Source organism: Pongo abelii, chromosome 8 (genome assembly GCF_028885655.2).
Source record: "Pongo abelii isolate AG06213 chromosome 8, NHGRI_mPonAbe1-v2.0_pri, whole genome shotgun sequence".
In the NCBI taxonomy this organism is placed as follows: domain Eukaryota; kingdom Metazoa; phylum Chordata; class Mammalia; order Primates; family Hominidae; genus Pongo; species Pongo abelii.
Genome location: NC_071993.2, coordinates 33847752 through 33864665, shown reverse-complemented (window position 1 = coordinate 33864665; position 16914 = coordinate 33847752). Strand labels below are relative to the sequence as shown.

Genomic DNA, 16914 nt, shown 5'->3' with positions numbered 1-16914 from the left:
AGAAAAAATCTGAAAGAATAAAGACTAAGGCCAGGACTGGTGGCTCATTCCGCAATCCCAGCGCTTTGGGAGGGCGAGGCAGGAGGATTGCTTGAGGCCAGGAGGTGGAGCCCAGCCTTGGCAATATAATGCGAACCTGACTCTACTAAAAATTGAAAAGTTAGCTGGGCATGGTGGATTGTGCCTGTAGTCCCAGTTACTTGGGAAGCTATGGGAAGATTGCTTGAGCCCCGAAGTTTAAGGCTGCAGTGAGCTATAATCATGCCACTGCACTCCAGCCTGGTTGACAGAGTGAGACCCAGTCTCAAGAACAACAAAAAAGAACAAAGAATAAATTGTTTGTGCAATTATCAGCTCTAGCTGCCAGGCTGTAAAGTAACATAGGGAGAGGACAAGGGGTGTTTGGAGAGGTATCCTACAGATATGCTCATATCTTCTACACCAGATTTCACTGGAAAATAGAGGCCAGTGAAATTTCAAAATCTTATTTGTATTTTATTTATTTGATTAATTGATTTATGTATTTTTATGCCTGTAAATAATTGTTATATTACAAATAACAAACCTCAGCTTAAAAATATGAAGCCATTGCAAGAAAACCTTGTATGCCCTAAAACCTTATCTGTTATTGATAGAAAATTCAGAAAATGGGGAATTTTGGTTAGTTGAGATTTTCTGGATGGTTGAGAATCTTTCCTTTAATCTCTAAAGCTTTTTTTCACTTGTGTACTTTGGATTAACATTTTCCTAAAACTGAACGCTCATTTTCCCAGTATCATCAAACTGAGGATGTTAGGCCTAAGAGAATATAGATTTTGATATTTCACTGGCCTTGAAATACCACGTCCCTGTTGAAGGCCCCTCCCTCCAGGGACATGTCCACCTAATGTGCTTCTTTAAACAAAGCAATCATTCTTATGCTCACTGTTGTGAGCACTATGATTTTATGCCTAAAACTGTGGTGCTTTGGGGCCGTGTGACAGTGTAGTTTACCCCCAATGCATAATTGTGTGTTTTAATAAACTAATTATGTTAATAGTCATGCAGGCCAGAGGCGGGGCATAAGAACAATGGAAGTCAGGAAGAGGTGGTCTGGGTGCCAATAGTAGAATCTGAAAGACAGGGAGTTAAGATCTACCATCCATTGAGTATGAATTGTAACTAGACATAGAGTCTTTTTTCAGTTCTCTTTGATATTAAAAGAAATAATTTAATACAAAAATTTTATTTTAAATGCAACTTTTTGTGTGTACCCATACGACAGGTAGAGTCATAGATAGTTATAAACACACACACTCAACTGTGAAAACAAATCAGAATTTTCATCATTTCCTGGTAAATTTCAAATAGTCTTTTTGTCAACCTAGATCCACTTGGGAAAATTATTAATCACCGTATGATCTTCATAATATTTTTAAATATTGCCATGAAAATCCAAGTATCAGTGCTATCTTCCAATAAGTCCCTTACTACCATCTTTTTAAAGAATTTTGAATGAAAGAACTCTTTGGTGTATCAAGTTAAAAAAGAAAAATGTATCTTAAATCCCCTATGTTTTGATGACTTTGGGCCCTGTTTTTCCCTTCAGATTTCAAATGTATGGAAGCTCTGGGCATGGAATCAGGAGAAATTCATTCTGACCAGATCACAGCTTCTTCCCAGTATAGCACCAACTGGTCTGCAGAGCGCTCCCGCCTGAACTACCCTGAGAATGGGTGGACTCCCGGAGAAGATTCCTACCGAGAGTGGATACAGGTATGCAGCATAAGATCAAGCCTATCTAGGATTGAATAAGTTTTTGACCGTCTAGAGAGTTTGTTGAAAGAAAGTGGCACTGTGCCAAATGGCCTCCAATGAGAAGATAAGTTAACGGCCATCAGGTATAAATCACTGCAAAATGAGCCCATCACTACACGATCAGAGAAAAGCAGGCCCAAGATGACATCCCTGAAAACGCATTTATCTTCTCAGATACTTATATACTACTCTTCCGAGAATGTGACTACAGGTGTCTCACTTTGATAACAGCTCCAAGATCTGATTTTTCCCAACTACACACTGTCTGTTAATGGGCTTCCTATTTTGACATGTTTTTATTTCCTGGATGAAATATATGAATCCTGTTTATAGACGTGTATGAAATAATTGTTTCCAAGAATAGGTTTCTGTTTGTTCAGGGTAGGAGAAGGGAAGGAAAGGTTGGAGTGTGTTTTTCCATGTAGGTCTATATAGCATACATCCAAGAAGCGGTTTGGTTGAAGGCACTCTCCATTGACGAGATATCCATGTTTAGGCATGAAATGTACATATTTGTGTCCCCATTGGTGATGCTACCTCTACTTTCCTCACTTTGTTCCGGCATTCCCTTCTGGCTGTCACTTACATATCCCCACAGACACCTCATCTGCCCCACATCCCCACCGCTGACCCCATTTTCCAGCCGTCTAATCTACCCCTTCTCATCCCCGGCACCACTCCTAATGCCCACTTGCCCAACTTTGATATCTGGGTATTCCCACCCAAAGGCCTGATGCTGACAGTCCTGAGTTTTTCACTCACTGTTAAATGAAACATCCACAGCTGGATCTGTGGGTTAAACTGTGGGCAAATTATACAAAAGATTATTTGCTGAAGGATCCAGGCTTCCTTTTCAGGAGAATAGTCAGATCCTATCTTACGTTTATTGCTAGATATAAAATGACTAATTCCCAGAGAGATTTTCTAAGCAAGAAAAAAAAACCCACAAGATGATTAATCCTCTACTTTCCACATCTATTGCTGCTTCAGTCTTTTGAGCACAAATAGCAGATTTTGTTTTACTTTGGAAAGGTCAATATTAGTTTAACATACACTTAAAGTGAAATGGCCTATTACAGGAGGCTGAACTCACGCTAACCTCCAACACTGAGAAATATGTAGAGGGTGAGAAAAGATGAGACGTCTACCTTGGGATTGCTGAATCCATCTCTAGATTAAGTCAGAAACGAAATGAATTTGCCAGTGTCAAAATAGCTCTTGGTAACTTGTTTTCCCACATCCCCAAACCAACAAGCAGTTCAGTATGATTGACAGATGTGCCTCTCAGGGAAGCTTACATTTTGCAGCACTAAGCATGTTTGCATGGTAATGAAACAGGAAAGGTCTCCTTGTGTCCCTCACAGGGCGTGCGATAGGGGTGTGGCTCGCTTCTTCAGTGCCCCACTGCTGAAACCTCTAGGGGAGCATACAGATGGGCAGGCTGTGGGGCTTCGACCCCACCACAGTGTCTAAAGCTGAATGTTTACAGCCGCAGCCCCAGTGGGCGCGTGTTACAGGTCCTGTTTTGGTTTGCCATCTATAGGCGGCTTGTGTTCACCAGCTCAATTAGACCCCCTTCCTTATCACAAGGACAGGGATTTCTGTATCCCAGGGTTTCTTGCCTTGGTGTACCGGAAGATTCGGATCACACGTGGTCTTGGAGAATGAGTGCAAGGTTTTATTGATGGGGGAGCCGGAAGGGAGATGGTTTTCTCCTGGACTCTTCTCCAACAGCTCCGGTCAAACTCCACGTCGTTGTGCCAGTGCCTGTTGGTGTGCTCTTCCACCGGTGGGCTCTCGACGATGAGCCACTTGTGCCTTCTTCCCCCAGTGTTCCTCACGATGTCCAGCTGCTTGTGTATCTGCCCACTAGGGTCTCGGGTTATTAAAGACTCAGGATGGGGGCGTGGTGGGCCATGGTGGTCTTGGAAAATGCAACATTTAGGCGGGAAAGCAGGAGTACCTGTCTTCACTTTGGTCCGTGGGGGTGGAGCCCTAGCCAGGAACTCTCCTTTCTCTACCCTGCACTTCCCTTCCCCCCTCTGTACCATTTAAAGGGACCACGCTCTTGCCTTCCCAGCACTCCCATATCAGTAATGTAGTCCCATTCTTGGTAATGTGGGGAGCTCTCACTAAGGTAGAAATGGTGGTCTTCCAGGAGCTCTGAAACTGCAACTGTAGCAATTCTTCTGCACAAGGCAATTCTCTTGTCAGTAAAAACACTGAGACTACACGGCCTCTCACAAAGGATTTGTCAACAGAACAGATTTACATCATTCTTTGGAGTTAGACACAATCTGAGATTGCCCCAGAAGAAAAAAAAATCTCAAATCATCCATCTCTTTTTGCCAATGAGAAAACATGATCAGGAGAAGCAAGGTAACTCAAACCCCAAAAACTAGAGGGTTTTCTTCTTGCTTATGCCATGTTCTATGGCTGGGCCAGCTGGGGTCTGCTCTGTATCTTCTCACGCCAGGACCCAGACTTGGAGGACAGCGTCCTCTGAAATGTTGCCTGCCCCAAGGCAGAGTGTATTAGTCTGTTCTCACACCGCTATAAAGAACTACCCAAGACTGGGTTAATTTATAAAGGAAAGAGGTTTAATTGACTCAGTTCTTCATGGCTGGGGAGGAAACTTAGAATCATGGCAGAAGGGGAAGCGGGAAAGTTAGAATCATGGCAGAAGAGGAAGCAGGCACGTCTTACATGGCGGCAGGTGAGAGAGGCAAGTAAAGGAGGAACTTCCAAACCATCTTATAAAACCATCAGATCTCATGAGAACTCACCCACTATCGTGAGAAGAGCATGGGGAAAACCGCCCCCATGATCAAATCACCTCCTACCAGGCCCCTCCCTCAATGCTAGGGATTACAAATCAAGATGAGATTTGGGTGGGGACACAAAGCCTGACCATATCACAGAGAGAGGAAGATTGCAGCTCATCATGATGGTTCTTGGGTCTCCCTGCTGGATCACTTCCACCCGCCTTCACTGCCAAAGCATATCACAGAGCCACACTTAACTTCTGAGGGGCAACAGGAAGCCATGGCCCCACCTGGCTAGAGGGAGGAGAGCTTAAATGATAATTGTCCTACTCATAGGACACTGATCCTTTATCAAGTCCACAGAATGTGGCCCGATCTGTCCTAAGTACTTGACGTATTTTTTATCTGATCCTCACTGCAATCCTGGGAAGGAGGTATAATCATCCCCATTTTAAAAACGAGGATGCTGAAGTTCAGAGAAATGAGTAAACACTCAAGGTCACAGTTAGTGACCAGGCTTGGAAACAAGGTCTATCAGACTCTAACACCCACTTGTTTATATTACAGTATGCAGGATTTTTACCGTTTATTCCCATTCATATACTTTCAAGTGTATTTTATGAAATGTCCATCACCTCCCTGCCAAATCACATTGAGATGGGTTGGGTGCTTCCTATTTCTAAGCCTACAATTCAGGGACTTTGCTGCTCCATCCCTCTGAAAGGTGAAAGTCACAAAACCTTAGCTTCAGGTTCACCTTGAGGTAAAATTACCGTTTTTCCCCTTCCGAGCTCAGCAGGCTCATTTACATGCTTGTTGTGTCTGTGTACAGGGTGGGTGCTGTTATCATCCACCGATCACCTAATTATGAATAATTTCATGTGTTTCCAGCTTTTCTGAAACTCTTAGGAAGTGGTTGGCTTGTTGTTTTCATTAGATAGATGTTTTGTAAATTAACCAACAAGTACAGCATAATTTATACTGAGGGCAAGAGGCACGTACCTCTAATCACAAGAACCTTAGCACACATACATTTCTATTTATATGCACATAAGTATGCAGATGACATTTGTTTTCTTTTTCAGCTTTTTCACATTTTGCATGAAATATGCCCTCACAAAACAAGTTGCTGTAGCAACAAGTACACAAATACTTGCATGTGTTAAATTAATAAGGCAATATTGGAAGCTGACTTTCCATCAAGACAGGAACAAGCTTTGGTTCCCATTGTTTTCCCTAGGAAATTACTGAGTGGCATTAAAAAAAAAACAATGCATCATTAACTGTCGATATGAACGTCCACATTGGAGCTTCCTGTGAGATCTGTTGTCTGCCAGAAAGCTTAAAAACAAGTCAAGGAGCCTGTTAGTGAGAAGGAGCATGAAGGAAGTCCCAATGTGAAGGTTTGCACACAGCCATATCCTGCTCAAAAAGCCACTTCATATCCTGAGCTGCTAAAATTTCCTCATTGTCAACGGCAGAGTTAATCACACTATGAAATTTGCCTGCCCTGCCTTTTTTTCCAGATTATTCCATTCTTTATTCTGTGTCCCAGAGCTGCTGATCTTATTATTAATTTTACCTTTTTCCTTTCTTTGTTTCTGGTTAATCATTCTAGGATGCAAAGTACAGACTCCGTGTATCAGTGGTGCGATCAAAAGTCTTCCTTTTCAAGCACATCATTAGAACCCAGGCCATTAAGCTCATTGAAACTGAGTTTCTTTTCCTATAAAATAAAAATAACGTAACCTTCACTCCATTCAGGCTCTCTCAGTCTATGATCTATGAATCTCAGAGAAATGCAGTTTCAGTTTTTCCTTTTCATTTCTGCAAACTAAGTACACAGTGTACTGCATTTTCTAGGGAGACGTTCTCAAAGATCCTGAACGTAGCCATTGACACGCAAAGCAGAATTTAATTCGTTAATTATTTCAATGTTTTATTAATGATAGTGTTCACCACACTGTAAACAGATTTATCCTTCCAGCTTTAATTAAAGCTCTTGGGAGTGCTTTCCTCAAAATAACTGTGACTTTTCTCTGATTAAAATGCCAGCAGACAAAAAAAAAAAAAAAAAAAAAAACAAGAGACATAATACCTGGGTGGGATATGAACTTTGTTGTTGTTGAAACAAAAATAGCACCAGGATTACCACACCCTCTAGTGACTTTTGAAATTAAATTACTTGACAAACCAACTCGGGCTGAAACTACTCTTCTCCAAATTTGGGGGCTTTTTCTCTTGTGGAAAAAAATTGGTACTAGAGTATTTATGCCTTCACTTATTCCAGAGGAGCAGAGAGCGGTTGACTTCTAAACCACATCCTGTTTGGGTTGGTAAATCAGCCCTCTTGTGGATTAGTCACACAGAAGGAAACCTCCAGGAAGACAGTCTGTACCTATAAGACCACATCAGCAAACCCTTGAGGCAAGAGCCTCTTCTTTCTCCACTCCATTTTCAGACGAGATCAGGCACGTTCAGGGTGGTATGGCCGTAGACACTCCACTCCATTTTCTAGTGCAGATGTTAATTCTCAGGTATGAGAAGAAGGAAAGTTCCAGAAGAGAAGGACTGGAGCCAACCTGCTGAAAAGTTTGTTTTCATGTTTTCCTTTTGCCTTATATGTATTTCTCAAATAATATTAACGTCTTCCCCATTTTCTCTCTGAAGGAACTTTGAAAGCAGATACCATTAATGAAAGCCCTTAGTGTGGTAGGGAGATGGGCTGAATGGAACTGAAACACACACAGTCATGTTTAGTCCTTCGAGACAATAGCGTCAAAAGAAAATAAATGCCCTTCTTCTAAGTTCAACATGAGAAACTGGTCCAATCTAAGTGGCCTTTAGGGTTGCTTGAAAGATTTTTAAATTAATTGTGACACATATTCAACAATGAAATCTTATGTTTCCATAGCACTCTTCCCTTATAAAAGCACTTTTTTTTTTTGAGACAGAGTCTCGCTCTGTTGCCCAGGCTGGAGTGCAGTGGCATAATCTTGGCTTGCTGCAACCTTCGCCTCCTGGGTTCAAGCGATTCTCCTGCCTCAGCCTCCCGAGTAGCTGGGATTACAGGCACGTGCCACCATGCCCGGCTAATTTTTGTATTTTTAGTAGAGATTGGGTTTCATCCCATGTTGGCCAGGCTGGTCTTGAACTCATGGCCTCGAGTGATCTGCTTGCCTCGGCCTCCCAAAGTGCTGGGATTACAGACATGAGCCACCACGCCTGGCCAAAAGCACTTTTTATATACATCCTATTTTAGTCTTACAAAGTGAGTTCAGCTGACCAGAGATTTTTATCCCCATCTTCACATGAGAAAACTGAGGCCCAGTGAGGTTAAATGGTTCACCAAAGTCCTGACTCCGGAGAAAGATATAACTTGTGAGAAATCACGGTCTTACACAATGGACATGGATATCCTTCCTCAGACTCAGAAAGCAAGACAGCAGGCACAGGAGGAGAAGTCAAACCGTGGCCAGCGTGTGCATTGCCACTTGCCTCTGGATCTGACATCCAGTCAGGGTGCAGCTGAGGCTTGCAAAGCTCTCTGGCCACTCTGATTATGTTTTTTACTGCATGCTCTTGCGATTGAGGTACGCTGGAGAGATACTCTCATGCCAGCTATTCAGAGAAACATAACTAATCCTGGCATCAGGCCTAATGGGCCACACAGGAGGCTGTCAGCCACAGTCAGGTTTGCCACCCTCAGCCCCAGGGTCCTTCCTTCAGTCCTCCAAGGTTTCCCATCCATACACTTCACCAACATCCCATCCAGAGTGGTGAGTTGTTGCTTCTGGCAACTTCCAAAATGGCTCTGTCATGATTCAAAACTTGAATTGCCTGTTACAACTTGCTGAAAATGGACATGAAAAATAACACAATGATGTAGACCTGATTTCAGGAGCTGTGAAGGGCCTGCCTGGACTTCCTTTAAGACCAAATGGAGTGAAATAATTTAAGAGCCTTTGGAAATATTTCCTCTGAAAAATGGTAGTATGATATATTTTTATCACATTTCAGGTGGGATGAGTGAGTGCTGACATATTCAATTTGAAGAATTTGTTACTTGAAACCCTCGTTTTATCTTTAAAGTTAGAATCTCCCCACACTGAAAGTAGAAACTGAAGTAATTTACCTTAAAGCTTTATAATGTCATTTGTTTTAACAAGTTTCATATACAATTTTCTTTTCTCTTAAACTTTCTGGACAAACCTTTTTATTCTCCAGTATTAATGGGTTGAGTGTGGAACAGGTATCGCCTGTGAAATCATTTTTTATTTTTTTCACAAAATTGCTGGTTTCTCACAGGTTCTGTCCATAGTGTTGTATTCAAAATTGGTCCCATCTGCTAAATTGACTGATCCAGAGCATAGATAGGACCAGGTTATCCTGATTGTAAACACTCTGTGCCTATAAACCAGACACTTTAGGGGGTGTATTAACTCATTCAGATCATTAGTAAATTGCCAAAATTACATTAAAATGATACTTTATAAATCTGTAAGTAGAGAAACTGACAAAAATAGCTCACTGGGTTACCCAAATGTGGAATGATGCATGTAAAACACAGTGTTGGCAAAACTAGGGAAAATACAGCTGTTCAAATGAATGTGGATTCCCCCAGGTGTGCGCTGTGTGTGTGTGTGTGTGTGTGTGTGTGTGTTTATTGCAACTAATACTAACATGCTGTTTCAACCAAAACATTCATCTGGAAGGAAGACAATTTGCTTTAAAAAAAATTCCCCAAGGTGAGCTTTTGGTGCTTACCCTGATTCTGCATTGACTTCTACTTCCTCCATAAAATAAATGCTTTACACACTACCCATTAATGAAGCAGAGGTCTGTTACCTATGACTGAGTTTCCACCCAGGAAGTCTGTTCCATAATCTACAGGGTCCTGAGGAACTTTTCCTAATGTCGTCCTGGGACCATGGCTTTTTACATCACAGGAAGTCATTTGAAGGGAATATTTAGGTAAAGATGGATTAAATTCTAAGTTTTTTTTTTTTTTTAAGGACGGTATGATTTGGGGAAAACAGGTGCACACATTAGAGATGATTATTTGGATGTTTTTAACCGATTGTTTTGTCTTGTAGAAATTACCAAAAAAAAAAAAAAAGAAATTACCAAGATGATTTTAACCATTTTGGTCAAGCTGACTAATTAATTCAGCTTAAAAAATCAGTCCAATGATTATACTAATTTCATGTCAACACACCTTAAAGAAAATGTGTGATATTTGAAAAAGCCTCTTAGATTTTGATGATGAAGCATCACCAAAAAGACAATTCTTCGAGAACTACCACTGTTCAGGTAGAATTACACTTACAAATAAATTACCTGTGTAGCATCAACTTTCCGTTTTACTTACAGTTTTGGTTTCTTATTGTTTGATGCCAGTGTCTATTTGAAACAAACACTCATAGTTATAGTCTAGAGAAGAATTATTTTTCTTTCAGGGATATCTTAACTTTAAGTTTAAAACTAAAAGGGATACAGGCATCCTTTTGTCTAAATCCCTTATTTTGCATAAATTCAGAGGTTAAGTGATTTGAAAGACCACAGAGGAAGTTAATGACAGAACCTGGACTAGAATCTTAGCATCCCTGCTCCTACTCCATTGTAACAAGATGAAAATGGATTTGAGTCTCTGTTGAGGCTGGTGTCCTGAAGACCAAGCAAGCGTGTTTAAACCCCAGCCTACCCCTACTTATTTGCTGACGGGCAAATGATGCCTATGAAATTGAACAATCACTGCAGAAGTTTTAACTTACATGGTTGGACTATATCTAGAGGAGGGTTTCTTGGTCTGAGCAATACTGACATTTTGATTTGCATAATCTTTTTCTTTTGGTGGGATTGACCTGTGCAAGATAGGATGTTGAACAGTGTCCCAGGCCTCTGCTCACTAGAAGCACATAGCATACATACACACGTAAGTCATAAAACCCAAAAAGTGTCTCCAGACATTGCTAGATATCCTACTGAGGGAACAATCACCCCCACTCAAAAACCACTGGCGTAAAAGATCCTAAAATTCTAATCAAGTCATTTTTTTCATATAATCAGCCTTTTGAAAGAAAAAATTCTTTGTTGCTCGGCTGGCTTTTATCACTTCTTGACTGCTTGTAGATATTATTTGAACAGAACCGTAGTTCTTTTGTTTTCCAAAAATACAGATGTGTTTGTTTGCCTTATGCAGGAAAATAGCTTCATAAACCTTCCTGCTTATTTATCTTAGGCTTCCCTATTTTTAGCTTTTAAAAGTGAACTGTTTTTAGCTAAATAAATACAGATGTTATTTTAGGAGCCTGTACAATTGGGTCTCAAAATGCATTAATAAAGATGGGATTAAGAAAAGGAAGCACAGGATAAAATTGCAAATTATCATTGACAAGATTTAGGCAAAATAAGACTGAAATTAGCTCTTTGACACATGAACGTTGTATGTCACTGACCTTTGCCTACCTAGTTTTGTTTTTATGTGGTATGTAAATCAGAGAGTTCTTGGGTTTTTTTCTTTAATTCAAATATAATCAAGAGTAAAGAATTGTGGTTGAAAAGGCTGTCTATTGGTTAATAACTTATCTTTTCATGGGAAAGATAATATTAAGTTTCCACTTCTGTAACCTAAATAGCAACACATTAAAAGCTATCAATTACCAACCAGTTTCACATCTGTGGACCAATAAGGAGGCAAAGTTGATGGTTTCACATCTGTTTTGGGTGAAAGGCTGTGTCTGTCTGTGGTATTTAAAATTTAAAGAACTTCTGTTATTATACAATTGGGTATCCTCAGGGAGTAAAATGTTAATGAAATCCATAACATGCACAGATTTTATGATAGCAGTTTTAAGAAATTCCTTTGGTGGAGTTTGTTGATTTCTGTCCCAGCGGTAATAATTGCACCTTTTACAGAGTGCATTAATGTTCACATTTAGGAGCAATGGCTACATTTATGTCACATGTAAGGTAACACACCAACTCCTAAGCTTTAAATAACTTTCATATCATAATTTGAAATCACCAGAGCAAAAAAATATGTGTTCTTTAGAATTGGCAGAACCGACACTTTAAAACTTTTCTAGCACATCCACAGCCACCTTCTCCAAAGGTGAGAGAGAGCTGAACCCTGTAAATTCCAAAGCCCTGGTGTGGATGAGGATTTTGTACCCTTGTATAGTTCTCATTTTATGCACCATTTGAAAGCACCACATCAAAATGGCAATTTTGATCCACGTCAGAATAGCAATTTTGGATGCTGATCTGAAACATAGACAGACACAAGCATGCATGCACACACATACACACACACACACACACAAACCTCTTCCCTCCTTCTCCACTCTCCTTCTCCTTCCCTCCCTCCCTCCCTTAGCCATCTAGTCTCATTCAATTCTGGATTCAAATAAAGAGAGGAAAGTAGATTAAATTTAAAAATGCCCTATAAATCCCAATAGTAATAAAATACATTATGCTTTTATATTTCCAACTATTGAACAGAGTAAGTGTTTGAGACTAATTGCACATGTTAGGATTGAGAATGATCACATATGCACTTGTGCATGTGACTTGGGCATTTTCTTCCCAGCTCTATTTACCCCAAGGGGTTAAAAATGCACTTATGGCATTATTCTAATTGCCTTCTTTCAGGAGAATGAGATGTCTCAATTCTACCAAAGTTTTATTCTTCCTACAATTCCAATGCTTTAAACTTCTAACTACATATTTTGGATCTAGAAAAATAAATAAATAAGCTCCTTTATTCTTTTACCCAGCCTGAGAAGGCTATCGATGAAATTCTCCGGGGGATGGGTGATCAGACCAGACAGGTGCTTGGGTTTTTTCAAGCATTTAAAATTCTGTGATTCTATTAAAAATAAATTTACTCAATCAGCTAGTGCCCTGAGCTTGCCTAAGATGAAAATATAAATATATGGAGTATAGCTGGAATTTGTCTTAAACACTATTGATAATTATGTGAGGCAGCACATAGCAAATTTTTTTAATTAACAAGATTTTTTTTCTTAGATCAAATAATCGTTCAGGTTGGCTTCATCGGGAAGCTTCTCTGGGGATTTCACATAGAAACCTCACTCGCGGGGCCTTTTTCCTTGGTGCTTTTGTGCTATCTTGTAAAAAAGTGCAGCCCACAGGGAGAGATAAGATGAAGCCCAGACGATTCATCTTTCATGTCCCTCCAGTCTTTGAAGGAAATATCTGTAAGGCATGGGCTTACCCCCCATTACAGACTGTTCACACCTTAAAGTCTTGCCAAAATCTGCTATTTTTTCCTTCCTTAAGAAGGCAAATACCATGTTCCATTCTGAGTAGTTTGTAGGCCATAATACTAACCCAGAAAGAAGAAAAGAAAAGGCAGCACCAGGGATCCAGCTGTATGAAGAAACTCATTATACTTGTCTTATCTGTCTAGCCTTGGTGTGTTTACCCAGGGCTAAAGCTGATGCAGGTAGATCCCATCTCAGAATAAAAGACCAAGACCCAGGTAGACCCAAAGACGAATGGCTACAGGTGCAAGAAATTTCACAGAGCCTTAAGTTTGAGGATCTGGAAATGAAATACACATTTCCAGTGGGAAATACTCATGATAATGAAAAGAAGTTAGAAAATCATATGAACTGTGAAATACTGAAGAAAAAATTTTTGATATTTCTGGAGGTACACAGAGTTTAGGGGGAGAAGAGAAAAGAATTTTTTGAAGTTTTCCACCTTAAAAAATGAGGGTGTAACATGTAGAATTTTACTGGCCTAGTTATTTAAACATAGCTTTAAAAATCAAAACTAATCATTGCCAGTCTCAATCAGCAACACTTTATAGCAAATACATTATATTACTTCTTTAGTTTTAATGTAGTTTTGAAACATTGTATGTATTTATAAGGATGCTGTTATTTATTTGGAAAGCTCCAACATAAAATGGCAAGAATTCATTTATTTAACAATCATTTACCACATAAAGAAAAATCAGACAATACTTTTGTTCATTTAACGTGATATTTCCTCTACAATCAACCACTTGTAAATAGATGAATTCATTTATTGAGCACCTTACATGACCTTCATCTGGACAGCCCTTTGTCTTCTGGGGAGGAGTAAAAGGAGGCAGGAAGAGGCGATTTGGGATTCAACCTCTATATGCCGAAATTCAGCTCCGACCATCAACTCCTGTAATACAGTCATCCAGTTTCCTTAGTGGAAGAATGTTGCCGTTCTTCCAGAAGGGTTTAATACAAACATCTATTTACCTACTTATCTTTCTTTAAAGTGTCTAGATTTAGAATATTTATGTTTCTCATATAAAATTCATCTGAATTAAAATCTTTGTATCAAAAATAATTCAAACAGATTAAGAATTAATTCATTTCTTTTTCAATACTGGCAATGTATTAAAATCATTCAAAGTGATATGTTTTAATCCTTAACTTTGCATCTAAAACTATAATGGCAATGTGAGAATATTTCTATTGCTCTGAAAACCTGGAAGATTGTATGAAAGGAATATCTTTTTTTTTTTTAGCCTTTCCAAACATGTGCCTTAGCCCTATTTTTTCTGTCAAAGATTTCCCTCATGCACCTCACACACACCACCACCACCACCACCACACACATACAACAGCACAGTCATGTTCACCAAAAAGGCATTTCACCTCTTGTCACCTCCAAGTATGTGGTTGAAATAGAGGTATCCAGCCGTGTTTTACAACGGTTCCAGTGAATAGATGTGAGCCACAGCTGCCACTATGTTAAGGACTTCAGGCAGTGCTAGGAGAGGAATAACACGATGCAGTTAGTGTGACATCTGTGTTTGTCCTCCTGTGGTTTAAAGTTGTTGTACAGATGCATTGTTTCCATTGTGTGACCCTGGCTGAAATGCATGAAATTAGTATCAATAGATTTTTTTTTCTGGAACATGAAAAGAATTTGAGTTCTGTCCACTGACTGCATTTGGATGGCAAAGGGAGCACATGTCTTCAGAGCACAGAATAATACTATGCCTTGCCCCTTTCTCCCAAGAGGAGCACAGAAACCACAGATAACTGGGTAACATTTTTTCCTTCCTCATTTTCATTTTCTACCTCCACACATGGCGTTTCTATTTTGACTGCCTTTCTCCTGTCCTAGGCTGGCCTTTGCTCAGTTCCAAACATATGCTGTGAATTCTAATTATACAAGATTTTCTTGGAGACTCATTCTTTGAAAATTCATTTTTGCAAGCCTTTCCCCATCCCCTTAATGTGAGCTTCAAAAACAAATCAGCATATACAGTTCCTGGCTGAATGATAAGCTTCCAACAGGGAAATGCAGTTGACCAAATATTAAATTGAGAAGTTCATTTCATCTCTTCTCAGGAATGATTGGCATTCCTTCAGAGACTAACTGTTTACCCACAATTTCTGACAACCAGCTGTACCTAGGCAGCCTGTTCTTTCTCTTCCTTCATGTCTCCAGGGTAGCATTCGTTGTAACCTTAGGCTGGCAGCCAACTTTAATCTCAGTAATCCCATCAGCTTCTTGCAGGATTTTTAATGCCAAGGAGAGTTTTTTTGGACACCTGCATTTCCAAGTTCTCCGTCAGCACAGGAAACTCTCATTACCAGGAGAGGCCCACCTAGATCACTGGGAAATACATGGAAAATTGGTGTAAAAAGATGCTGTCAAACTTTATAGGCCAAGAGACTGATTTAGATCATCACCCTCATCTGCAAGTCTTTAGTTTCCAGAAATTCATCCTTGTGTTTGTTTTTGAAACCAAGCTTAAAGGGGAAGGTAGAAAAATTAAAGCCATGATTAACTGCAAAACCAATAATCAACAAGGCATTTGTTTGTGCTGGAATAGACAGATGCTGTTTGAGTAAAAGTGTGTGTTTATCTTGAGCCACTTAGAAATCACCCCAATTGTGCAGATAAAACTTTATGGGTAGCATAGAATAACAGCTTTTAAAAGAAAAATACACCTTACCTGCACATGCTATTTAATACTTTCCTGGTCTTTTAGGTTTGAAAATTTCTTTAAACTGCTGAAAACCTGGAGGTGTGTGTGTGTGTGTGTGTGTGTGTGTGTGTGTGAATAACTTTACCTTGGAAAGGTGTCAGACATCCTTTCCTCACTGCACAGCCACCTCCAAGACTTCTTCCATGAGGCTTTTTTTTTTGTGAGGCTGCTTCTCAGAGACCATGAGACAAAGAAACACACAGATTGCAAAAGGCCTGAAGTCTACATTCATTTCCTATCCACAGAAAGCTCCAATTCCAACAACTTATAAAAGAGCATATGTTAATTTGGTAAAACCATGGTGATGCAGTCACTCAATTCTGATGTTGTTATATTTTCAAAAATACAGGAAGGGTATGGGAGAAGTCTGAGATACCAGGTAGGTAAACATCTGATACATAAACATCCTGAGGACGTCATGCTTGTAAATAACCTTAGCTCTAAAATAAGAAGGTTGAGAAGAGGTTTGAGTGAGGTATTTGAGAGCATAATAGATATAGTGAAAAATTTATTTAATCCCCGATGCCTTTGGGGGTAACTCCAGGAAGAGAACCACTATTAAGTTAAGGAGAGGTCACTTGAGGAAAAAATAAAAAGGAATACTTCGCACAGTGTAGACCTAGCCAGTGAAATTCATCAGTTAGCAGACTCTAGTTTTAAGTGGTGGACTCTTCAAAGAACTATGAAGTTTATGATTCATTATAATATTTGCAGTTAGAAATGCTAAGATAAGAGTAGTCACATTCTTAGCTTAAGGGTACAAGGGTACAAGTCAGTACTCAAACACCTTAACATTGACTTTAATGACAGGCAGTTTGGAGGAAAGGAGTTTCAGATCTCGCTGGCAATGCCAGACTTACATAACATCGAATTTAAATTCAACAAACATTTGTTGAGCGTCTGTTAAGAATTAGGCACTGTATGTGAAAATAGGTGAATCTGAAGTGAAGAAGACCCCCCCTTTTTTTTTTTGAGACAGGGTCTTCCTCTGTTACCCAGGCTGGAGTGCAGTGGCTCAATTGCGCTCACTGCAGCATAGACCTCCTGGGCTCAAGTGATCCTCTCCTCAGCCTCTCAAGTAGCTGAACTACAGAAGCATGCCACTACACCTGGCTAATTTTCTTATATTTTGTAGAGACAGGGTCTCACCAGGTTGCCCAGGCTGGTCTTGAACTCCTGAGCTCAAGTGATCCACCTGCTTCAGCCTCCCAAAGTGCTGGGATTATAGGCATGAGCCACTGTGCCTGGCCTAAAGTGAAGGAGACTCTCTCTCCTTCAAATAAATTATAATCTAGGTACTACTGGCAAAACTACGCATGCACACACACACACACACAC

At 39.9% G+C, this 16914-nt stretch overlaps 1 protein-coding gene across 8 annotated transcripts in view; it reads left to right on the top strand.

The window, feature by feature from the left end:
- Positions 1 to 16914, top strand: part of NRP1 (neuropilin 1) — a 159137-nt gene that overhangs the window by 80280 nt on the left and 61943 nt on the right. For all 8 annotated transcript variants that reach the window (NM_001131549.1, XM_009245254.4, XM_063727044.1 and 5 more), the window contains 1 exon segment: positions 1589 to 1755. In NM_001131549.1, the coding sequence (NP_001125021.1) occupies positions 1589 to 1755 (167 nt within the window).